The 26,565-nt window shown below is 32.7% G+C and overlaps 1 protein-coding gene and 1 long non-coding RNA gene across 2 annotated transcripts in view; both read left to right on the top strand.

Moving 5' to 3' along the window:
- The first annotated feature begins 12,736 nt into the window (after positions 1-12,736).
- The window catches only part of LOC134240808 (scavenger receptor class F member 1-like), a 40,461-nt gene continuing 26,632 nt past the window's right edge, over positions 12,737-26,565 (top strand). Inside the window, exons 1-6 of the mRNA XM_062722887.1 lie at positions 12,737-12,797; positions 14,202-14,444; positions 14,827-15,081; positions 16,190-16,321; positions 17,992-18,132; positions 18,398-18,538. Of these exons, the coding sequence (XP_062578871.1) occupies positions 12,737-12,797; positions 14,202-14,444; positions 14,827-15,081; positions 16,190-16,321; positions 17,992-18,132; positions 18,398-18,538 (973 nt within the window). The remainder of the gene's footprint in view (positions 12,798-14,201; positions 14,445-14,826; positions 15,082-16,189; positions 16,322-17,991; positions 18,133-18,397; positions 18,539-26,565) is intronic.
- Positions 18,628-19,657, top strand: LOC134240812 (uncharacterized). The gene is made up of 3 exons (XR_009986528.1): positions 18,628-18,754; positions 19,262-19,402; positions 19,563-19,657. It is a non-coding gene; the product is annotated as an uncharacterized LOC134240812 (long non-coding RNA).

The following is a 26,565-nucleotide window of genomic DNA, read 5'->3' on the forward strand; positions in this document are numbered from 1 at the left end:
AATATCAAAAAGCCTGGACTTTAATTTATCGTGGGGAATGGTTGTGTATAAAGTTGAAAAGTCGTAAAATTTTAAGATGTTAGTTTTGATGAAATCTTGTGATTTCAAATTGTCCAAATTTTCCATGGAATTTTTAAGTATCCACATCTGATTTACACCACTTCTTGAGGATATTGTTGCACAGTGCTCTTGAAGTTTCTCCTTCACTACTGTTAATATCTTAGTGAGGAGTAAAGAATGAGGCTTGGTTGAACAATTACTTGAACCCGCTATGTATCTTTGTAAGGATTTTATGACGTTGCGGAATCCAATATTAATATGGTAATTCAAATTCATTTTAGGTCTTTGGGATACTAAAGATATTCAAAACTCCATATGATTTTGAAGAACTTCTTCCACAGAAAGGGAACTATGAGTATAGGTTGGATTACCACTTGTAGAATTAAATCGAAGTTCTTCTAAGATACAGTTTACTGTAAAATCACATGTTTTATTTTCTTGGTCAAATTTTCGTGGTTTGAGGGAAATTTACTGGTTCATGGGGATTTGATTCGTGGTTGAAGAATTATTCAGTAGTAATATGTGTGAAAATTTGCATTACGTGGTGGAAAAACTTTTCATATCTTGAAAACCATTAAAATTAAACCCCACAAAAATGAGTGATTTCACAGTATATAATGAGCCTTACAAACGAAGATAATGTTTTCACCTGCTTTGTCAGCGGGGACCATTACGTACTAATCATGAAATCTATCTAATTTTTTTTTCACTTCTGGATTACTGTATGCAAAAGGATAGATGGTTTTCATATTGCTCTTCAATGTTTTAACATGGATCAGATGCATTTCATTGATTCTATCAACGTCTTCTTTTTCATATCTATCTCATTGTCGGGCGTAATCTTCAAAAGAATCAATAACATTTATGAAATTATGACGGTAGTTGAAGGATTGGGTTTCCCTTTTATCTAGGACCTTTTAAGGACATACGCAACGTACCTTACCTACTGATAACTTTTCAAGATATTCTTAATTTAAGATTATAGTGCCATTAGATGTTTATAGACAAAAATTCAGCATGCATATATCAAAGTATGAACATTTTTGAATTAATCAAAAAAAAATATATATATATACAAAAAATTACAAAACATAAATTCCAGATTTTTTTCCCATCAAATTTGTTTTAGAAGAGGTGTATAAATCCATATATAGACATTTAAAGTATTGCACACAGGTCCTTCATTTAGTGGAACTCTTCAACTCCAGGGAAGACCCCAATAATGTTCAAATTACGTTGCGTATGACCATAAAATAAGTGATTTAAGGTCCTCATTATTAAATACACTTACGTCACCATACAAACATGAGCACGATGGGGGATTATTTTTTCAGATACTCAATATGCAGGTCATGTAAAGTTTTCTGATTATTTTACCGCATGACATTATTCAAGATTTGATAAAGATGAATTTTCGTTACCCCAATTCATGTCAATCGTGTTTTAATATTTGTTTGTTTATTTGTAATTTTGTTTGAAGTATTTTTCGAGACTTTTCACACAGCTCAGAATAACCTATCACACGATATTGAATTTTTGAACCTAAAGAGTGACGTAAGATACTATCCCATGTGTATTTTTTCACACTGTCTTCACCCTACTAACATCAGAGCAAAAGTTTATAACACTTCACAAATCAAGTAGTCTAAAATCTCCCCACTGCCGTCATCATGCACTGCCATTTAGAGCTCTACTTCTCACACATTCCTGAGAAAAATAGAGAAAATCATCATGTTTAAAACTGTTGAATGTCACGATTGCCTTCAAAACTTCTTAAAAAATAAAAACTTAGAATTCTTATTTTCCTGTCATGGTTATAGTATATTCTATTTATTTTTTTTAAATCAAGTTATTACAAGGGTTCGAAATCTTATACAGTGTATTTACTTTCGTGTGAACCACACAGTCTGCCATAGTTGTGAACGATCTACTAACTAGTATTTCATAAATTAGATAGCTGCAGGCTTTCTGTCGTCAGCTTCGGCTATTCCATCCTCGCCTTTCCTCATTTTTCAAGTAACCTACCTGCATATGAAATTTAAATCTCTCAGCTTAATCAATAATCAAGAGCTTGCCCTGAAAACAAAATTTTTTAAACCGCGGTTATCTCCTGACAAAAAAGCTGAAGTTACATTTATTTCAACAAACCCTTTAAAGTCAGTATTTCAAAAATTCTTTGGTCGTCATCATAGAATTATAAGCAAAGTGTACTAAGTTAATTACACGTTTCAAAAGTAATTGGCACCGAAACATAATTTAGAGTCACGCAGAAAATATTAGAGACAAATGAACAAACTATCAAGCACCAGTTAAAGAATGAAATCCACATGAAACAAAAATACAATTGAGTCCTGAGTATTAATTAACATAGGTTTGAATCCTTGATACATTCTAGATCTCGAAAATTTATTGCCTAAAATAAGTTTTAATTGCAGAGAGTTTATATGGAGTTATAAACAGACAGGAGGAGAGACAGACACACACACATGTACCATGTCGGTATCAAAACTCAATTTCTTTAAAGGGACTTGGGTACAGATTTGAAGTTAATAGAATTTAAAATTTTCAATATATTATAATGTCATATATTGTTTATAAATTTCTTTTTATATAGATACTATCAAGACTACCAGTTTTGGTACGCTTTTGATTGTCACATATTGAAGATATCTTTTGAAAATCTCTTCTCATGAATCACTGGGTTAGAAAATCTGAAATTTATATGGTATAAACATAAGAATACAAGAAAAGAATATACAAGAAAAAAGATTCAATATTCAAATCATAATCCCCACAGTTAAGGAGGGGCCATAATAATTGAGGAAAGTTGTATAATGTACAAGAAATAAATATTGGTAAAAGCTTAAAAATATCTTCTTCTCAAGATCAGCAAAGCCATGAGCAGTCATAGATATAGGGAAGCATCCTCCAGTAGTTAAGATTGAAATTTGTTTTAATCCTGACCCCGAGGGTAGACTTTGAGCCACAATGGGCGATCAAAGTTTTACGTATATATAAATGCATAAAAAAATTCTTCTCAAGAACAGCAAAGCAATTTATTTAGAATCGTTATCAGTTAGTGTATATTCAAGAAGTGTTCAAATTATGACCCAGGGGTACTGAAAGGACAAGACGGCAACCATTCTTTTATTGGAATACATAGAAAAAATCTTCTTAAATCTTCTGAAGAAAAGCGAAGTTATGATGAGACATAATCATATATAATCTATAAATTTGGATGTTAAATGCAGGAGTTGTGGTTTATTATGATTATCATATTAAATTTTATCAGATAGCAAATAGATAAAATGATGTATATTTATTTGCAGTATATAAACTTATATATTGTTGATACCACCATTGTCAAATTATCATGCTTTTCTCCTGTATGATACTTATATTTCTACATTGTTAAACTAATTTTTTTTAAATAAATTCTAGTTTGAATTTAATTTTCATTCACCTAAGCTATTTTCTATCGCAAAGTGTTACTACATAGTCAAAAAAACTAATCAACAATGAACAAGAGGGTTGTTATTTAAAAACTTCATTTCTTCGTCCAGTAAAATACTGGAATACTGTAAATTCCTTCTTTGACTCGCATAATCATGACAAGAAGCACACGGCAGGTATGACCGGTCGGCAGGGGATGCCTACCCCTCCATGGCGCCTGATCCCACCTCCGATGTCTTGGAAGTCCGTGTTTCCTCTGGTCCTATTTTATATTGTTTAATGGATTTTTCATCTTAAAAACTGTTCGTTATCTCCAAATGTTTCCTCATACATGTATAAGTCGGACAGAGTTTTGGACCAAAATCGAGCTCCCAAGTATATTTGGTAATTTCAAAGATCTTTTAGCCCCGATAAATGTATGAATTTTTTGGAAATGGAATACAATGGTAATGATATCACCTGCATATTTCAAACTCATGCCAATGTACCACGTGCTGATATGATAGCCATTTGGACTGATATGTCATATGATATGAATTTGAGTAAATAATATTCACTATTTAATTAATCTATGGTAGATGCAATGACCTTGTCACTAAATACAATTTATCCATGAGTCAAATGCTGATTGATTTTTTTTTTTTTTTTTTTTACATTTTACAAATATATTAGGTTTGAAGTAAAAAGCATAACAAAAGGAATTGTGATTAACATGCTTTATATATTTTGAAATGAAATAAATACATAGACATGTATAACAAATTAATATCCTGCAATTTTGTCCGTTTATGTGATTGATTGATTGACTGTATATTGTTTAATGTCCCTATAAACCTGTAAAAACCGAGGTCCAGTGTCGCAGTAGGTTCTTGCACGAAAACAATCCCTCCCTGCTCAATGGCCCTAAGTGCCCAGTATTGGACAAAATTTGCTACTTTTCATCTGCAAGCGGTGGCGTCTCCATATGAGTAAAAATTCTTCAAAGGGACGTTAAACAACAAATAAACAATCACACTTTACTTTTTAATGCCTTTTGCATAACAACGTTTTGTATACACAATATATATGTAATATATTAATAATAATAGAAATCAGATACAGTCCACAAGCGGATAATCTACAAGAAAACAATATATTTGTACAAAATTAGCAAAATAAAAAAAAAACTACAACTTTGGATCACAAGATCACCACTTCGCTTCATGCTATGAAAATAAACTTTCTGAGATAACATCTATAGATACCCAGCACTGTCTTTAAAGATGTAAGGATTTTTAAATTTTAAATACTAAGGATTTTATAAATTTGTGTATCGGTGTTAAATTGTCAATTTTTTTTTAGATCAAGAATATCTTATTTCCGTATGTTATGTTGCATAATCTGAAAATGTGTGAAATTGCAACTTCAGCATCTTTTATTAATTATAAAATCAAACAAATTAGTTTTTGTTAATAAATAACTGCATTTGTACTGATATACTTATATTTGATTGAACATCAAATTAAGCTCAAAGGACTCCACTTTTAATGTCACTCGTGGACTAAATCTATTTGTACTTAGTCAATGAGCGACATAAAATATGAAGTCCTTGGAGCTGGAATTGATGTTTCAGTCTTGTTTATTGCTGCAGTCGAATGTATTATATGAAGAAATCGGCCCATTTACTTTTATCAATTTGACTGCTTTTTATTATTTAACAAGTCCGTCTTCTTGCTGCTAATACTTTAATTGTATAATGGGGTCCATATTCTTTTTGCTTGCCATTTGATTCTTACATTAAGTGCATTTTACCTTATTTTGTTTTTAAAAAAAATTGCTTATAGTACGAGCGTCTGCTCTTGGGTCGTTAGTAAGGAGTTGATACTAACGTAGCGGATTCGAATCCCAATATGGGTCATTCCCTCGGATGAGACTATATAAACTGAAGTCCCATGTCGCAATAGGTGCTGGCACAAAAAAATACCTCCCTGCTCAATGGCTCTGAGTACCGAATATTAAACAAAAAATACCGGCAAGTAGTGCGGTCTCCATATGAGTAAAAAATTCTCGAGAGGGACGTTAAACAACATTAAAAACATAAAGGAAACCACTTACAAAAAATGCATAGCTCTGACCAACTGCAGTGGAGTGACTGGGTAATACTCAGAGGAAGAGGATGTTTCCCTCTCTGGGTAGTTTCTATTCAGTACATATCAATGTTTCTCTTCATGGTTGTAAAATCTTGACTTTGCAAGATGCATGCACACTCAAATTTTAAAAACAAAAATTCATCATCAGTAGTAAGAAATTCAAACACAATTAAAAAAAAATCCAAAAATACTTCACAAGAGCCTTTTTGTCTACAGCGAGAGCTCCCAAAAATAATGCGGACTGAAGCGTCTTTTCATATTTATCTAAAGCCTAAAAAAATTGAGATCTGCGCTCTGAAAGTTTCACTTTGACTCGCATAGATGAAAATTTCAATTGGTTTACTAACTGCAAAGATGAAGTAGACGTAAATATATATCAGAAACACCGAGGAATGGAGGAAAGCATCAGCCATGGCTTTTGATGTTACAAACAGATAAATTCTCAAAATAACAATTGGAAGCTCTTGCAAAACAAAAGCACTCCCGAAAAGCATATTGACTTTAAGTAAACGCAGATATTTGATTTTGCAATTTGCTCTACCAGCAATTAACACTTCTAAAGCTTTTATCTGTTTTTTCATTACAATATATAACGTAATAACACTTCCACTGTTGATAACAATAGGCAGAAATGTAAAATAGAATACATTACTTATCAAACTCATATTTTCTACGTTTAAAATAAAATTCCATGTGTCTTCTCTACGGTAAAAATCAGCTTTACAAGCATTGATAATTTTTAAAGGATGTCCTGGAGAAAATTCCTGTACAGTTCGAACAGGTTCTAGTGGCAAGCTGAATGGAACGATAAATTGTAAACTACAAAAAGTAACATGAATGAAAAACCAAAAAGAAATTAATATAATAAATCTGCCATAATAAAATTTGAATTTTATTGGAAATACGAATAAAAGGGCTTGAGTAAATGTTGAAAGACATTTAAGATGGAGGGATGTTGAATGAATTACTTGTAAAACAACAGTAGAAATAATCATGAATCTACAAATCCTGTATTCTATGAATCCATAATTCATGTCCATGTATTCTAAAATTCCATCACGGAATCCCATAAACACCGTATATAGAACATCAACAGACATTAAAAGAATCAGAAACCTTTGAGCCGTGCCAAAAAGTTTTCCGTTGTAAAATATTTTCCACATGAAAATAGTTGAACATAATGGCAATATCCATAAATAAGGTGATACTGATGAAGAAAATTCCAAACCAAATGTTCCATAAATAGTTGAAAATTTGAAGACCTGGTGGAATTCCATGTTGTCGTTGACCATGTTAATGAGTAAATTGTGCACTTTTGTAGCGGCATTATTGCTAGGTTTCTCCATCGTGTCTCTCTTTTAGTTGAGAAATCAATGTATACACTTCTGTCCTTTTCTTTATATAGTAAGTGATTTGACGATTTTAAGATCATTAGCACACTTTGATATAGAATGACATTTGATACTGTGTCAGTTTGTCAGTTTTTCAGACTGTGCATGCCTACTTGACCATCCTACACAGATTAGACGTCTGACCAAAAGCTTATAACACTTCTTATATAAATATATGGAGATAACAAACAGTATTCAATATCAAAGTCCCTAAAACAATACAAAATAGGAGCAGAGCAAACAGAGACCTCCAAAACATCAGAGGTGGAATCGGGTGACATGGAGGAGTGATCTTCCCCTGCTGACCGGTCACACCCGCCGAGTGCTCCTTGTCATGATCGGGAAATAACCGAAAAATCAAGTACAAGTTTATAAAGGAGTCTAAAATCTCCACTGCAGTCATCATTTGCTGCCAATAAAAGCTTTACTTCGCACATTGAAATTTATATTGTAATTTTTAAGACATAAGATTCAATTTTCAAATCATAACACTCAGGGTTAGGTTGGGGTCGCAAGAAGTGTTTAAAGTTGTACAGTGTACGTAGAGGATTCATGGAAAAAAACCTTTAAATATCTTCTTAAGATAAGCAAAGCCATGGGTGGTCATGGTTCCATGGAAGCCTCCTCGGGTACTTTAGATTGAAATTTGTTTCAATCATGACCCCCGAGATAGGGGCGGGGCCACAATAGGCAATCAGAGTTTTAGACAGAAGTAAACAAGAAAAAAAAATCTCAAAAACAGCAAAGAAATTTATATGTAATGGATATATGCCGAATACTGTTCTATATGTAAAATTATCAGACTGTTTGAGGCCCGTTAGGGCCGAAAACTGTCTGATAATTTTACATATAGAATAGTATGAGGCATATATCTTACTTAAAACATTGCCATTTAAATGTCCAAAAGTTACCTGGAGGAGTCCGATAATAACACAATAGGAGTTAGAGGCATCCATTGTTTTTTACACGTCTAAGAAGTAGACAAAAGAAATGAGACAGTAAAAACAGTGAGTGAACTCTTGTTTCATTTCATTCATTCAATGGTAGTCGTTTAGCTAAGCAGGAGTGGGGTCCGGTGGTGAATGATTTCATTTTAAATTTGGAAAATTTTTATTCATTTTGTGCATAAATTGGTACAGATTTCATTTTTGGTGATATTATTACCATCACCATGGAAAGTAAAAATGGAGATTTTCATCCTGCTGGAGTTTTAGTTTATTTAATGGAAATTCTCAGGTTTTAAGAGTGCAACCACCTGGAAACAATCCTTAAAAAATTAATAGATTTACCGATTATTTTTCAGAAATGGATTAAATTTGCTTATTCAAAGTGTTGTATCAAAAACATTGTTAAAAGGTGGGAAGTATTGATTTGGAGGAAGGTTTAAGCTCAATTTCTTCTTGGATTTGCTTTTTATACCCCCCGCTTGAAAAGTGGGAGGGTATATAGTAATCGGTATTTCCGTCCGTCCGTCCGTCCGTCTGTCCGTCCGTCTGTTACGCTTTGGGGTACCCATCTCTTATCTGCAACTCCTCTTATACTACTGAGTGAAATTTAACGAAACTTTCACAGAATCTTTATTACATATTGCCATTGTGCACCTCCTATTTTACTTTTTAATCTGATGTATATTTTGGATTTTCCAGAGCAAAACATGGACACTACTATGATATTCATATGGGGGGGGGGGGCGGGGGGTATCATTTAGTGAGCTCATTGCTCACAGTACCTCTAGTTTTTAAAACAACTTTCTTTGCGATTGCTTTCCCTGAATTTTTTTCCTAACATTTTTATGGTTTTGGACATGTTTAACCTTTATTTCTCTCTTCTTTTTGTTTTTTAAATACCGTCCGATTTTGTTATCATTGCTGTCCGATAATATATTATCAGACAGGTAATTATTATTATCGGACTGCTACAGGTAAATTTTTAGACTGCAAGAACAAAGGCATGACGTCACAGCAATGCTTTAAGGAATCATTATCAGTTAGTGTACAATCAAGTGTGTTCAAATCATGACCCCAGGGGTATTGTATAGACACAATGAGCAATCATTTTTTTAACTGGAATACATAGGGAAAATCTTTGAAAATCTTCTCAAGAACATCAAATCCGTTATAAGACGTTATAACTTAATAGAATCATCGTCAGAAATGAAGATTCACTTTGCGGAGGATAACAAAGTTATACAAATTGGTAGAAAGGATATACATTGTATATGTATTTTTTGCACAAAAACTTAAATAGTAAATCAAACGTATAGGAAAAATATTTGAAAAATCTTCTAACGCCAAGATTAGCCAAAAATACACGTGTATCACTGTATGGAAGCATTCTTAGATAGATACATGTAGGGGTCGAAATTTGTAAACACGCTTTTATTACACACTGTACTTCAATAAAAAAAAATTCTAACAACATATAAATAAATTTATAAACTGATATTATTTTCTACATTGGGTGTTAGACGCAGGTGTCGTGATTTACTATCATTATTGTGTTTGATTTTATCAGATAGCAAATAGGTAAAATGATGTATATATTTATTTGCAGGTATATAAACTTATATACTCTTGATATCAATATGTCCCATAATCATGCTTTATACTTGTATGTTACTTACATTTCTACATGCTATCTCTGGATATGGTATGAAGTTTTTTTATTATTTTTAATCGTAGTGTAAGTTTTCATTCCACATGATTTGTTTTTCTTTAGTAAATGACAGATTCATGTCTGAGGAGGCGCCATGATTACTTGTTTTCTGTGTGTAGGTATGTATTGGTGTGCGGGGTTGGGTATGGGTATTTTTCTTTTTTGCGTTTGCTCAAAGTGCTGCTTCTAGCGAGAAACAACACTTCAAAATTACTCCTCATAGTAAAAAAAAAATATGGTTATATTTAAATTTTATTCAAATGCAAATCTTCAAAATAAATTATTGGTGAAAGGAAAACTAGATATTTTAAAAAGTATGTCATTGTACAGACCCTAAACCGTGCTACTACAACTCAGAAACGAACCGTACCGTTCCGTGCAGAAAGCGTACCGTGAACAAAGCATACCTTTCCGTGCACAAAGTGAACCGTTCCGTGCACAAAGCGTACCGTACCGTTCTCAAAGCGAACCGTTCCGTTCACAAAGCGTTCCGTACCGTCCACAAAGCGTACCGTTCCGTGCAATAAACGAACCGTACCGTTCTTTGGTTAATTATGCAAACCACGCCCCCAATGATTTTTGAATCGTGTAATGACCAAATAAGTCATTTTGATTTATTTCTCGCTACGGTGCCTGTGAAAGGAGGACGGAGGTTGTGTCTGCCTGTTCGAAACACCATTATCTTGTATCATGCGTCTGGGCCTTCAACTGTAAAAATAAGGAAACTACTCGAAGCAAACTACAACTTTAAAACAACTAGACAGAGTGTGAGACGATTCTTATTTGCTATAAATTAGATCAACTGGTTGTGTTTGTGGTCAAAGGTACAGTACAGGCTACGAGTTCTTCCCGCAAAACACGTACGGGGCACAGTGGACCTCGAACAATGTCGGCGTCTTTGCAGTCTTTCATTTCCTTTATATTAGCAAGTTAAATCAATTTCCTTTTGAAAAATTAGTTGTATTTAAATATTCGTAAGTTAACTATACAGATATTTAAACTAATATTATAAGATGCCCCAAAATTCAATATGATCGTGCTCGTGCCCGGGGAAAAAACCCTCTTTTAATGTGTACATGTACATTCATGTTTCATAATCCTATAATTATTTTTGACATAAAAATAGGTTCAATAGACTATATAATACCATTTAGATAGAACACACTTTCATGAATTAATTCCCTGGTTTTCTCTTCTTTTGATTTTCATTTTGTTCATTTAAATTATTAAATCTTATCGGATACAAGATCGTTTTTGTCGCAAGTATGCATTCATATGTAGTACATATCAGATGTGTGATTTTACTAATGAATTATTTTGTAAGAATTTTAAAACATATATAAACTGTCTAGAGTAAAATTTAAGAAAGAACCGTATTAGACTCTCACATTAATTCTGTTAAGATTTTTACTCTAGGCGAATCATTGGTGCAGTTATACTTACACTGAAAATGTGTAATCATGTAAAATATGGATTAAAATATTACATGCGGTAAACGTGAAGGTTTCTACTGAACTGACAGAGATGATAATCTTACTAATAAATATAAATAAAACTGTGATCAACTTTCACGCTGCATACAAAAATCGCCAGCCGATTTCTTGCAAATAAAATGTGCAAACTGCAGTATAAATATTACTTCATTCTGAAATGCATCTCATGAAAAATGAGAAAAGAAAAACAGTTTGCGAAAAAATAAAGCTATAATGAGGTTTGTTGCACTGTACCCCCATCCCCTTTCTAGAAAGCGATACGAATTAGCTGGTTAAAAGTTCTTTAGAAGTCTGCAAAATGGTACGTTGGTGTAAATAAAAAAAATCATAATCTACAGGAAACATCCTTATTAGTGTCTGAAAAAAAAAAGAAATTTACTAAATAAAATGAAATTTAAAAAAATATCAATCCTCTTTCAAGCCATACGAGTTATGTTTGTAACCCCCCCCCCCCCCAGAAGGCGATACTTACGCAACTTCATGTGACTTTAAATTGTGCTTTTGTTAAATATAAAAAGAAAGAAAATTATAATTTAGGGATACAAGCTTATTCATTTTTGTCTGAAAAGGATAATTTAGGAAGTAAAATTTGTAATCAGTGTTGTGGTGAAACCTGAAAGATGAGTTTAGCTGGATGTCAGTTGAGTGATTAAATACACTTGATGTGGTCAGAACTAAATACAGTATAATTTGTCCAAACCGGCTACCGCCCGTTCCATAAAATTTGGCCGGTTTAGACAGAATCCGGAGTGCAGGAAAAATGCAGGAAAACATTAATTTTGAAAATTTCGTTGTTTATTTACAAGTTCATTATTATACATAATATAAAATATAATTAAATGATGAAATCAATCAATATTTTGGAGTCTAGAAATTATAAAATAGTCTCTTATGACTTACTGTATTTATTTGTTTTTCACGAAGTTTGAAAGTCGGGTGAAATGTAACCTAAATGAAAATCTACAGGCACGCATAATATAGGCCTACTATATATCAAGCGAATATGTTTCGCTTGTCAAAGAGCTCATTCAATGTAAAAAGAGTAATGCACAATTATTTACGATGTGCTAATTATTAGATTGAACTTTCAATTTTTATGTAAAAAATTACGTCTTCCCCCACAGTATTATTGCGCCATTTTGAAATGCGTCCGATTTTCGATCCCGATTTATATATTGATTTGTAAATCACGTACATATTTATTTTTTTGTTATAATGTGGTAAAAGGATCGAGTTAAAACAAAATTATTATTTTTTAATTGTAATTCAGTCATATACTAGATATTTTTTTTCAACTGGGCTGTGTCACCGCCGCGTTTCACTGAGTTCGTTTCATGGCACTGCTAATGTAAACACAGATTATCACCACGAAAGGTGTTAATTGCTTTGAAGTAACTCAGGTGTGGCCGGATTAGAGGAAATAATTACCGTTAATTATGAGCAGCTGGGACCAGTATGGCCGTTCGGAATACAGAATAGACAGTATCCGGATTACACAGAATTTTTTCTAATGAATTTGTTAAAGAAGTGCATGGGACTAAAATTTATAGACGGAATGGACAAAAATCCGGAGTACACAGAGTCCGGATTAGACAAATTTTACTGTAATTTCAAAGGTGTGTTAAACACACGGCGCCCCCGCCCCTCCGGCTGTGACCCAATATTTTTTTTAAACAGGTGTGAACTAAGAATGTTTTAAATTACAGGAGAAATTCTTCCTGCGTAAACAGACTTTCAGGGTCACCTAGCGTCATGCCATTTTGATTGACAGGTGATCCTCTCTGCGTGCAGCATGCATGTACAGAAAACGGATTATTCAATGCACAATAGTTGTAAATGGGTTGATTAAATAGAATCATAGACTGATTAATTGTGACTTTGGCGATGTAAATAAAACGAAGAATGAGAATAAATACAAGTTATTATTATTTTTTTTTTACAGATAATGGGGTTGCATCTCTCTCTCTCTCCCCCCCCCCCCCTCTCTCATTCACGATATCTACAAAAATAGAATAACTTAATAAAATAAAGGAAAAACTAATTAAAATAATTACTTAATACACTGAAAGGATTATTGAAAACATAAATACTTGTCTGTACAAAGAATGTTTTCTCGCGAGAAAGCGCTCGGAAGTTATTGTAATGATTTCGTGTTTCTGCTGCTGATTTCGTATTTATTTTGTTTACTGATATTTCTCTTCTGAAGCAAACGTTTAAACGATAGATCTACAATTTTAAAAATAAAAAAAACAATGTACACATCTAATTACTAGGAATAAAAATGAAGCAGGAATATATAGTCATATTTATTTCTATAGATCAATCAATTAAAAATAATTTATATATGTGCGTAGCGTTATATGTATAGAACAAGTATATACCCGGTATATATTAATTTCTTTTAATTATGTTACAAGTTTATTTTAAAGTGAAAAAAATATTTCATTTATTTTTTTTTTCCTTTTTAAAATGAAGGTTCAGCATACGTAAAAAATAAGCACGGAAATATTTACGAGTTCTATATCTATACATAATGCCAAAGACATCGGTGGCATGATGTTTTTTCTTCCTTTCATTTTTTTTTTCATTTTTCCTCCATCACCGCTGTAGTGTAAATTTATGTTTAAATTAAAACCGAGAAATTAATTTGTTAATAGCGGAAATATAATTAACAGTCAAGAATTAAAGCTAACAGGCTCCGCCCACTTCATTTGCATACCGTTTCCCAAAGCGTACCGTTCACAAAACGAACCGTTCCGTGCAAGAAACGAAACGTACCGTCCACAAAGCGTACCGTTCCGTGCACAAAGCGTACCGTTCCGTGCACAAAGCGAACCGTTCCGTGCACAAAGCGTACCGTACCGTGCGCAAAACGAACCGTTCCGTTCACAAAGCGTACCGTTCCGTGCACAAAGCGTACCGAACCGTACCGTTCAAGTGGTGTAGTAGCACGGTTTAGGGTCTGTATAAAATATGTATAGACTGATAGCTTATTATCCAAAATTCGTTTTCGTTTTCAGAAAACATTGCTTTGAATAAACCTACACACCAATCACATAAGTATATCTATAAGAAGTATGGGACAGCACCATTCGACTCCAGCAATGCCGTAGACGGTCTGAAGACTGATCTTTCAGCTTTTGGAGGTCAATGTGTGATATCCGGAAATGGATACAACACCGCCACCTGGTGGGTAAACCTGACGTCAATCCAAAGCATTCATGATATCCGGATATACTATAGGACTGACAATACACCATGGGGTATTTAGATTTTTATTTTTTATTAAGAACATACGCAAGGTACCTTATCAACTGATGATTTAAGATTAAAGTGCCATCAGATGTTCATAGACAAAAAATCAGCATGCATTACCCGTGGTATTTGAAAGATACCAAATTGTGAAAAATTTTGCATTATTCAAAGAAAAATATACAAAACTTACAAAATATAATTTCCAGACTTTTTTTTCATCAAAATTTGTTTTAAAAGGTACAAATCCATATATATACATTAAAAAGCCAAATGGTTATTCGTAAGAAGGGGCGTTATGAGAGAGAATTTTTCAATATAAAATGAAGAGTTTCTTGTTAATTTTTGGGGCTGAACAAATATCCAATTTCAAAAAATGCTAAATCTTTTCAGATTCCTTGAATGGTTTTGCTACAAGATTTTTAGGATTTTATGTTTATGTTTCTAACACAACGAACAAAGCGGATGGTGAATTATGTTTTCATGACACAAACTACAGTAGAGCCACGATTCCAGCCGTCCTCGACATACCGTGTCTCGTACATGGGCAGTACGTCATTTACTACAACGAGAGGCCTCAGAATTCGTCATATTCCAGTCAATATTCGCCAGATGCACACAATGAACTATGTGAAGTTGAGGTCAATGGTATGATTCAGTTTTTCAATAGTCAATGAAATATATAGAGATAACGAATAGAATTAAGCTGAAAAGTCCATCAAACAATACAAAAAATGGGAGCAGAGCAAACATATGGACCTCTAATACATCAGAGGTGGGATCAGGTGCTACGGAGCAGTGACCATCCCCAGCAGGGAGGTTGATATTGCTCCTTTCAGACAACAGAATGGTGACTGAAAAGTCTGGAAAGGTGTCTGAATGGTGTAGATCTTTCAAGCAGTCGCCTTTCAGTTAGCCTTCAGTCACTTTTTAGTTAACTAAATGACAAGTGATTTATCCTACGTAACTTTTCTTACTGATATATCAATATTCCAATATAATCTACACTTATAGTGTTTATTGTCTACCAACTGAAATATACTCAAAAAGCATGCCCCGAGTACGAATGAATGTAAACGAGGCAAGCTACTGACAAAGGTGATGTTACAAGAATATAAAACGTCGTTAAGCAAAGTCAATTTTTCGGAAATTCACGGTCATTATAAAGACTATTTTTTGTAAATAAACTATCTTTAAGGAGTTTTGTTTGAAGTGTTTTATACCAGGTACATGTAAATGTTCTTTCTCTCTCCTTTTTTTGGGGTGGGGGTGTTATTATTAATTTGACGACGGAGTACGGCATATATATACTTGATTAATACAAGGGGCAAACAGTGGGTGTGACCGGTTAATTTGGAATTCTTAATCTTCTATATATATATATATGTCCTGTCCACCTCTGGTTTTTCCAGTGGTCCATGTTCATGATTTTGTTTCTGGATATATAAGAATGGCACCTTTTTCTACATATTAACCTTAAATCTCAAAAAAAAAAAAAATACAATGAAAATTAATTTTCCTCATAAATTTTCTAAATTACGATTACCCCATAAACTTAGAGAAAATTAGAAGTATTGGACACTTTTTTTTATTTCTCAAAAATCAATTCAAACATTAGAAAAGCTACGGCCATCCAAATTAAATTTATAGATATACAAGTCTTCAATTGAAAACAGTTTAGCATTTACTAAAATAGGGGGAAAAGTTCAAGAAATAGAATTCTTTTGTATTGAATCGTATTCTCCATTCATTTCAGGTTGCAATAAAGCAGGGTATTATGGACCGACCTGTTCTATCCCCTGTCGAAGGAATTGTCATTATTGCCACATAGAGACGGGGGCTTGTCAAGGATGTAAACCCGGATATAAGGGACATAACTGTGAAATACGTAAGTGAACAGACAGGTGCATACCAAGGTCAAACCTTGTGTAAAAGTGACGTCACTACAAATTAAGTATTTAAACAGACAGGTGAATGCTTTAGGTCTATGGTCAAACATACTAAAAATTGTAAAGATATCTATGGCACGCACAAAAATGAGCTAAGTAAATCATAGTTTCGCAGTTGATAAATTAGATTAATCGACTGTAAACTACGAGGGCTGTTCAATAAATAATGTCCTCGGTGCTCGGAAAGAAGTAAAAGACGCTTTTCAATGATTTAGTCTTCATAATTTAACTTATTAATCTCTTTTGATTAAAACACATGTCCATAACATTTTTTATCCAATTTCTAATTGCTTTTAAAACTCATTTTTGGGTATGACCCTTAGTATACTGGAAAATGGCAGATCCAATGATTTCCTGGACTTGTTTCTTCCTTCTGAAAAGGTGTTTTATAGAAACAAGTCAAAAGATCAATGATCTGGCGAATATTGTTAATGTGAAAGAATATTAACTTTCTGTTTATCCTGAAAACAACTTTACTCTTCAAAACGTGCGGGTTTTGGACGCTGTCATGAAGAAATTTAATGTAATGGATTCCTGATTCTGGGTCCTTCCTCTAATAAATCTTTCGATTTTTTTGCAAAAAAAAATATTTTCTGGACTCCTCCAGAAATTAAACTGTCTCCCCGAATACGACTTTGAGCAATAATACCACTAATATTTAAGAAAATTGCATATAAATCTGTCTTTGTACTCTTGCAATTCTTTGATCTTTTCAGACCTTTGCTGTTTTTATCAAGTACATCTTATGGTAAATTTTGTTTTGAGGAGTTTAAGTAATAGATTTGTTCCATTAGCTGTTTAAACGTGGATAACTACAATTACTGATATTTTAAAATAATTGTAAAGACATTCGCTGTCGTTTTCATTCATTTTTTCAAAATATAGGGTAACTTTCAGTACTAAGCTTTTCTACCGTCAAACGTTTCTTAAAAACAGTGTAAAGTACTCCCGAAATTATGTCTATCAAATTCCATATTTTGTGACGGTGTCGAGATACCTACATTTGAAATTATTGTTATAATTCACGAAAAGAAATCAAAATCGCTAAAATTAAATTTTGCTAAAAATCAACTCATGCGGTACATGTATTTATACTTGCAAATATTTCCCTGGGTGAACCTATTTAAGAGCAAATATATTTTCCTGTGTGCACAGCGCCACGTTTAAATTATTCCCATAATTTCTCTCGCACTTAAAGAGGAGTTTGATGAAATACTGGAGAAAAAGTGCCCATGGTGAGCGCTGTCACCCATTAGCCTTTTGTATTGTAAAAGATATCTTAGGGGGGATATGGACATAATTTTTTCCCTACGTTTGAATATTTCCTGGTTAATTCATGGAGTGTACTGTAAATTCCTTATTTTTTGCGAGCACTTATAATCTCAAAATAGCTCTTTAACGTCAAATCGCGAGAATAATTATTCGCGAATAAACGATTGATCGGGAGAATTTACATGGAATTTAGCACCATAAAAATAAAAGCAAGTAACTTAATTTCGCGTTTAATGCTTCTCGCGAAATTACGCGATAATGAATTCCTCACTGATAATTAGGAATCTACAGTATTTCAAGGAGCAATAAAATTTAAACTTTGAAATTTTAATACCAGAGTGTAATGGAGGGTGGTATGGTCAGGACTGCGCCCATAAATGTGGTGCCTGTTTTGGTGGTGACAGACAATGCCACCACGTGAGTGGTACCTGTGTGGAGGGGTGCGCAGCTGGCTTTCAAGGGCAGCTTTGTAAAACGAGTACGTCACGAAGAAATTTATACCATTATATACAGCGTATTACAGAGGAAAATATTTAACAGTACTTATTGTTAAAGATCATTTCTTTGTCAAATAAGATAAAACAGAGACCATGTAATTTCCATTTGAAAACCTCAATTATAGCAGCAATTTTATTTTTATGGTGCACAACTAAATAAATAAAAGAGGGAAGACATTTTTGTCGATTGAAAGGTAGACAAATATAATCCAAAATGATGTGCTATTTCTTTTAATTATTTTTAAGAATGTTTGCCGGGAACATTTGATAGAAACTGTAAAGGGAATTGCTCTCAAAATTGTCGAATACCTGGACAATGTTATGCAAGAACGGGGGCGTGTAAAGGGGGATGCCAGCCTGGATGGGAGGGGCCACAATGTGAAACGGGTAACAGTTTTGATATAAAAAAAAATACTTCATATAATGGTGCATTGTTCTTTTACTTCTCATTTATTCATTCATTCCATATAGTTTGCATAGGGAAGTACGGTGAGAAATGTTCCCAAGTGTGTAAATTTTGTCGGAATTCTGTCTGTGATCCTGTGGATGGATTCTGTATGCAGGGATGTACCGAGGGTTATCAGGGACCTCTCTGCAATAAAGGTAACTTATCTATTTTACCAAATGTATGAAATATTTGTGTTCTGTGCTGAAACATATGGAGATAACGAACAGTATTTAAGATCATTAAAGTCCCTAAAACAATTACGAAATAGGAGCACAGCGAACAAGGGCCTCCAAAACATTAGAGGTGGGATCAGGTGCCATGGAGCAGTGAGCATTCCATGCCGACCGGGTGCACCTGCCGTGTGCTAATTGTAATGATCTGGTAATAACAGAATAAAATCCGTCGTCAATTCAGTGAAAAAATAATGGACTACCAATTAGTATAAAAAACGTAAGTCTCAGTTATGTTCATGTAAGAGAGTCTCTACATATACATACGATATACTCAGTAGTTTGTAATCAATATCTTATAAATTCACGTCTAATACATTTCTTTCTCTTTTTGTTATTTAAGTTATTTTAATTCATTTTCCAGGCGTGCAGTTTATTCTTACAATTATTAACTTTTTAAGATTTATCTTTTTGACACAAGCTTTGTTTTAGTATGTAATGCTGGATTTTATGGCAATAACTGTAAAAAAGAGTGCAGCCTCTTCTGCAAGACATCACGTGACTGCCATCACGTGACCGGAAATTGTAAAGACGGATGTATAGGAGGGTGGCGGGGTGCAGAGTGTTTGCAAAGTACGTATCTTATCCTAGCTAAACGATACTAAACGATTTTTCATGGAAATATGTTATAAAAGCATTAATATTGTGCATTGATCAGTTTTTAGTTGAAGTTGAAAAAAAACATGTTATAATTGCAAAGTAATGTGATGTAATATGTCATGGTTTTGTGCAGTTGTAGAAACAGGAGTATGGCACTCCAGATTTAATGGTGTTCTTGCAGGCCTGTGCCTAAGCATAGGAACGATCTCGGGATTGATATTCTACATATATATGATTAAGTAGGTTTATCGTTTTATATATCTTATAATAAAATTTTAAAGTATTTTACGATCTGATCCATTTTATTCTATTTCTGGCGATATAGATAAAGCATTTTTTATATAAATTTTGACAGTACTCAATTTTTTTTTTAAAATACTGTAAAAATATAGTAGATAGAAAAGTTTGATTTCAGTTCATTAAAAAAATATCTGTTATAAGTATTTGAAAACTTTATTGTAAAGGTTATCTCTACTGATTTTTTTTTTTGGTTACTTTTCTGCAGAAAAAAGTACCGTAAAAGAAAAAGAGAGCAAAACACGGCATCTAATGCGGGACCTGTCAACATTATTTCTAGTGAAGCTGGCGAAGCCGGGGAAGATGCAAGAAAACATTACTCGTATCATAAGCTTGCCCAATCGCCGATTTTATCAGATTTATAAATGCTGTTATTCTTCTCAATCTAACGTGTCTCAAAGTAACATGTGTTTACTTTTAAAAAAACTTCATTGATTATATCAGAGACATGCAACACGACAAACTGAAAAATATCAAAACTAGTAAGGAGCACATGGCGGGTGTGACAGATTGGGGATGCTCACTCCTCCATGGCACCTGATCCCACCTTTGATGCTTTGGACTCTGTGTTTGGTCTGCTCATATTTTGTATTCTTTTATAAGCTATTGATCTGGAATAATGATCATTATCTCTATATATTTCAAATATATTATTAAAAATGTACTGCTATTTATCTATATGCGCGTAAAATTCAACAGTAGTGTAAAGGGTCATCAAAAATAAGAAAATCATACAAAGCAGTTTCATAATATTTCCTTGTTAATCTTTACATATGTGTTAAGTTTTTGAAGCATAACCTCGGTATACTCATTTTTAAGGATCCCTAAACATATACCGAGGAATAGCACTTTCTAAGACAAAATGAAGAAGCCTCCTTTTAATTATTTTGTAGCGTTTTGGAATAAAAAAAATCACACTGAATGCGATCTAGCGAATGTGGGGATAGTAAACAAAAGCACGTGTGTTTTTTATCGGATATATTCAACTCTACAGTAATAAAAGAAAAGCAGCAATGGGTTTGTTTATATTGTGGTGAGAGGACTGACAGTCAATGGGTCGTAAAATAATTATGCTGAAGTGGAAGTTTTAATAGCTAGGTAGACCGGATGAGAACGATTCTATAGGTAATGTGAAGGAGGCACCATTAAAAGTGACTAATAAATCCTTGCAAAAGTGTTTTATGACAGTTCGATTCCAATAAAGTAAATTATAGAATAGAAACAAACAACCAGTCTCTTGGTCAATAAGATGAAAAATCTTTATTACAGTTATGAGTCATTATCAAAAACCGCAGAAAAAAATATTGGAAAAATCAACAAATTTCTTGCATTTAGAATTAATTTTTTTTTATCGTTACTATAAAACACATATCTGAAGAACACAAAAACACTAAACTCCCACCTGGAAATTATTTGATTTCAGAGTAAGAAGAAATCAAAATACTGGTTCACCTAAAATTTTGTCCTTCCTGTTACAGACACAATAATGCAAGTTTTAATATTAAGTGGTGGAAAAATAATTATAAAATTAGTTAAGCCTAGTTTGTGAAAGCATGGCAAATAAAAAAATCAGTTATAATTTTTCAATGAAACAGGAGCAAAATAATTTTTTCAATGATTTTAGAGACAATTTTCAAATCTGAACATCATTTTGGTCAATATTTTCACCATTTTACAGTCGTAAAAGTTAGTATAAAAAACCACATTCACACATTTGATAAGAAATGGCATTTTATGCATGCATGTAGATCCAATCTTGTTACAATTACATATAAACCACATATTTTCATAATTATAGTGCATGTAACAGGAAAGACAGGCCCATAACAGGAAAGACAGTACTTTGCAATAGACATGTCTCTCCTGTAACAGAATCCTAAATTCTAGTTTAGAAATGATTGGAAAGTAAATATTGAATCAGTTTCAGTCTGAAATCTGTTAATATATTATAAAGATATAGAGTAACTAAAGCAATTCCAGAAAAATATGACTTTGAAAGGTTTTTTGGTCTCTCAGTTAAAAAGTGTAACAGGAAAGAACAGAACATGCAACAGGAGAGAAATTTCTGTGTATCTACATCAAATTCTTTATTTTGTTAAACACATCATTTAATTAATCCTGAAAATTTACGCTGCTGTTCCCAAATAATGATTAAACTTTACGTTAAAGTTAAGATAGGAACAAATCGAGTATGAAAATAATGAATATGTATGACTGTTACAGGAGAGACTTTTCCAAATACACAGTATTGTAATATTACAAAACAATGTTACATGTTAATTAGATATAACATAGAATAATTGCTGAATTACAAGTAAAATGTAAAACAAAATAAGATTTACATTAAGAAAATTGCTTGCCTATGCAAATATTGGCGTGAACAATGTAAAGGAAGGACACTGAAAGACACTAGAGTCTGAAAAAAATATTTAAACTCCATTTAAAAGAAAAACATGGATTTAGAGAGCCATCCTCCTTTTGCCTGTATAATTTTCTTTTACCTTTCTTTAGAAGAAAACTTTCTTTTTTCACTGTTTTTTTTAAATATAGAAACATAAAATATTACCTGGTAGTTCAAAAAAGTGTATGTTTCTGGCAAGTTGTTTGATTAACTTGAGAATTTTCCACTGCAATTTGGAAATGGGTCCTAGCTAGGTCATCAAAATTGGGAATTTAATTTCATTTTATCACTGACTGGGAAATTAAATCACTTGGCAATTTTCAACAAAACAAAACAAAAACAAACAAACAAACAAAAAGAAAAAAAAAGAAACACTCATGATGTTTAGTATAGCTTACAGTATTTGAGCCAAATGCTCAGATGAGCTTTTCTGATTGAGATTTGTGTTTTGTTTGTTGGTGTTTACTTAATTGTTATTGTTTTCTTAAACTTCTCACATTTTTTTTATCTTGGTCATTTTAACTATATTTAGCACAGAATATCTTATGAAAAGGAAATTTAAATTGTTCAAATGAAGGGTCACACCCTCTTCCAATAGATAATTAAAAAAGAATGAAATTCTTTGACAGGTCATTTAAAAAAGACCAGAAAAGATCAAATTTATATGTAAAGCTTCATGACATAGTGTAGATTAAAGTTTGTTCAAATCATGAAGCCTTAGGGTAGGGTATGGCATTATGAATGATCAAAATATTACTGGCGTAAGTTGAGACACATATCAACAAATCTCTTTTCAGGAACAGCAAACCCTTGGTAAGGTGTTAAACAGTATATAATCAATCAATCAATCGATCAGTCAAATCTAAATAAAGGCATTTATACTTAGTGTACATTCTAATTTGTTCAAATCATGATCACTGGTGTAGGGTTTGGCATCTATTGGTTAATTTAGAGTTATATTGGGGGTACAAATAATTATGAAAAATCTTTAAAAATCTTCTCATTACATGTTGCAAAGCCAGGATCAGTAATAATAGATAAACCATACAATTTTGACTGTTTTGTGGTGTATTGTAAATTATACCATGGTTTGGGTTTCATGACCCTGGGTTTAACCTCACGAGACGAATGACCCTCAGGAATTGGGCCTAAATTCCAACCTAAACAGGGGTATCAAATCCCTTAACCTGAGTGAAACCTTTTTTTTAGAGATGGAAAAATATATACTGCCTATAGCTAAGAACCATAATTTATTGTGTCCTTCCTGTTAAACTGAATTAATAAATAAAAAATCATATATTGAATTTATATTATACTGTGCTTAAATAAGAAAAAAAGTTCTCAAAAATTGTTTATTTTATAGCAATGCCCGTCTTTCCTGTTACAGAATCATATTTAGAAGTCCTTTAATATCAAAAATTATCTTTTCATAGTTGAAAAAAGAATAAAAAATAAAATAATTACTACAAAGTAATAAAATGAAAATAATATTAAATCTGACAAATTAATAAAAGTCCACATTTTTTTCTGATTTAAGCAAAATTTGTCCGTACTGTTACAATATGCTATGTCTTTCCTGTTACAAAATCACTTTTTATGTGTCAATTAACGATTAGAAACAATGAATCCTTACTCAAGGTGTATTTGTGTTACTTACTTCAATTTTAATAAAAATCATGCAATAAATTTCTTGGTTAATGATGAGATAGGTCTAAAATCCACATTTTATTTAATGTTAGTCTTTCCTGTTACAAAAATTGTCTTTACTGTTACAAATTAACACGTAACAGGATGGACATATAACAGGGTAGACAATTGCTCTATATTTGGTCATTTTTTTCCTTATTGCTTACCATACAAGCTGATGATGCAGTAGGTTTGAAGCAAAATGTTTAAGTTATCTTGTAAAAGAAGTTAAAATTGTTTCACTCCATTGTGCTTTATTTCAATGTAACAGTACGGACGTCATTTTTTTCTACTGCGTAAATCGTAGTTATATTTTGGACATTTTATTCAAGCTTAAAAAAATTACATTAACAACCTAGTAACATGCAAATGTAACCAAGGCTAATGGTAAGTATGAAACCCAGAAAAGTTAATTCTAAATATTTCTATTTTCTTGATTTTCATTTGCGTAACAGGAGAGACAAAAACTCGTGGGACACACCTTTTAGTCTTCATATTTACAAGATGAGCTTATTTAAGACACTTTTAGTGTTTTTATGGCATTTATTATGAATAGTTTAAGGCATACAAGGAAAAAAATGAAAAGAAAATGAACAACATATGCCATAAAACACTTGTTAATTCAATGGAAAGGAGTGTGTGACATCACAAAATGTGCTAATTTGAGCTATTATCAATGCATTTTTTCTTTAAATATATCACACAGCTATAAAATTAATATTCTGCCAACTACTGAATAATGTATTCTAAATAGTAATATGAAAATTTATATAATTTTTACTTCATATACTTTTTTATCGGCTTGTGACCAAAATTTTGGCGATTTTTGATAATGACTCTTATACTGTTGCAAGATGCGTTGCCGATTAAGCCTAAACGACATGGTGATGAGAGAAGCCTTATTATACGTCTGTCTGTGTGTCCGTCTGCCTGTCTGTAAACAATTTTTCAAAATGCTACCATTCCTACAGTTTTGGTCTTGATTTCAATATAACTTAGCACACAAGTAGTATACAGTTATGGAATGGGTACGAGGGAAATAGCAAATTTATGGTTCCCCGAGGGAGGAAACTATTTCCCGAGGAGGCGAAGCCGCCGCGGGAAATAGTTTCCTGCTGAGGGGAACCACAAATTTGCAATTTCCCGAGTTCACATTCCATAAGTGTTTTATTATACCGAAACTATCATAGGCGATTTAATTTTATTATGAGATATTTCGACATTAAAAAAAAAAAATAATTAAAACACTATGTAGGCATGATTACAAACATTTGCGGTTTTATAGATTGTGTTATCAGTGATGCATCATGTCCTAAAACAGAACAGTTAAATTATTTTCAAAAAGTATTTTCACTGACATTTCGAAAATTAACCGTTGTCTTCATTTTGCTAGAATTCACGTATGATTTTGACATCGCATGTCGAAATGTTTTGACGTCATAGTTACATTGCTAATAACATGACGTCACAGACTCGCGATTCCTTGAAAGCTCCGCCCACTGAACACTTTGATTGGTTTAAATTGCTAATAAATATTCATGAGGGAGTAGTCTCAGGGAGTAGCTCCGATTTTCCAGAGAGTAGTCCTCAGATGAGATAAATTGTCTCTTTTCGGGGAAATGGACAGTTTTATGGTATTAATTTTATATAGAGTAATTACAGTAGAGGTATAATAAACTACACTATTGCTATATTTTTAGTTGTACTCAACGGCTCAAGACCTTCTACAATCTTGAAAACCGAAGCTAAAGTTTTTTCCAATCTTAAACAGTGATTTCAATTAATTTTCCTTCGTGTGTACATTCTTATACCTTTCTTTGTCCTTTAAGTCATTAAGTACTATTTTTTCCTATAGGCCTACCAATAAATAACCAATAAATAACTGATTTTCCCTTTAGTTTCTTTGAGGAATTGTCAAAAGTTACTCTTATGCCGAAATAGTAAGAAAATACCCATTTGCTACAAAAATTCACAATTCTGAATCTGTTCATCTACTTTAAATATGAAAATATGAGGTTTTACTTACAGAACATAAATTTCGTCTGAATGCATATAGCAAATTAACTTTATATTATATTAGATAGACAAAAATACCTGTGATGTTAGCTGCAAAAGAAACAGGTACGTTCATTGTGCATTAAAAACTAATATGCGTGTTTCGAGGTAATCTCGTCATAAGTCTTCATGTATAGATCCATTATTAACATTTAATAAAATATTGGATAGCACTGCCCAGAGTATGTTACAAATGAAACCTCAATATTCCTTTTACACAATGCAGGGACTGTCGGATCACTCTCGTCCTTTTCCGTATTGGAAAAAAGACCCGAAGACGACTTCGGAAATAACTGAGTAGCTACGATTGAAAACGAATGAATTTGATGTCACACCGGAAGTGACGCCGAGTTGTGTCTGCACTGACTGTGTTTAGATCGAAGGAAGCTAAATATCTTTGTGTTTGTTTCTCCGCATTTTAAAGCATTTCTACCTCTTGTTAACATATTTTTATTTACTACAGCATATTCTCGACAATGTTGACGCAAAGGATGGTATTTTTCGAACGTAAACTGCAAGGTTAGTGAAAATTTGGTGACAACGAAAAGACATGACTTTCCCTCAGCGTTTGAGTGTGAATTCCGATACGGATTATGAAATTTACGCAAGCTGGTGAGGATTGTGGTATCTTTTGAGTATATTTGCCGAACATTATTTACGACATGGATGTTAATATAAACTTTTTTTTTCATAATCT

This window comes from Saccostrea cucullata, unplaced genomic scaffold (genome assembly GCF_032062105.1).
Source record: "Saccostrea cucullata isolate Sc308-1 unplaced genomic scaffold, CSIRO_AGI_Scuc_v1 ctg380, whole genome shotgun sequence".
Lineage (NCBI taxonomy): Eukaryota > Metazoa > Mollusca > Bivalvia > Ostreida > Ostreidae > Saccostrea > Saccostrea cuccullata.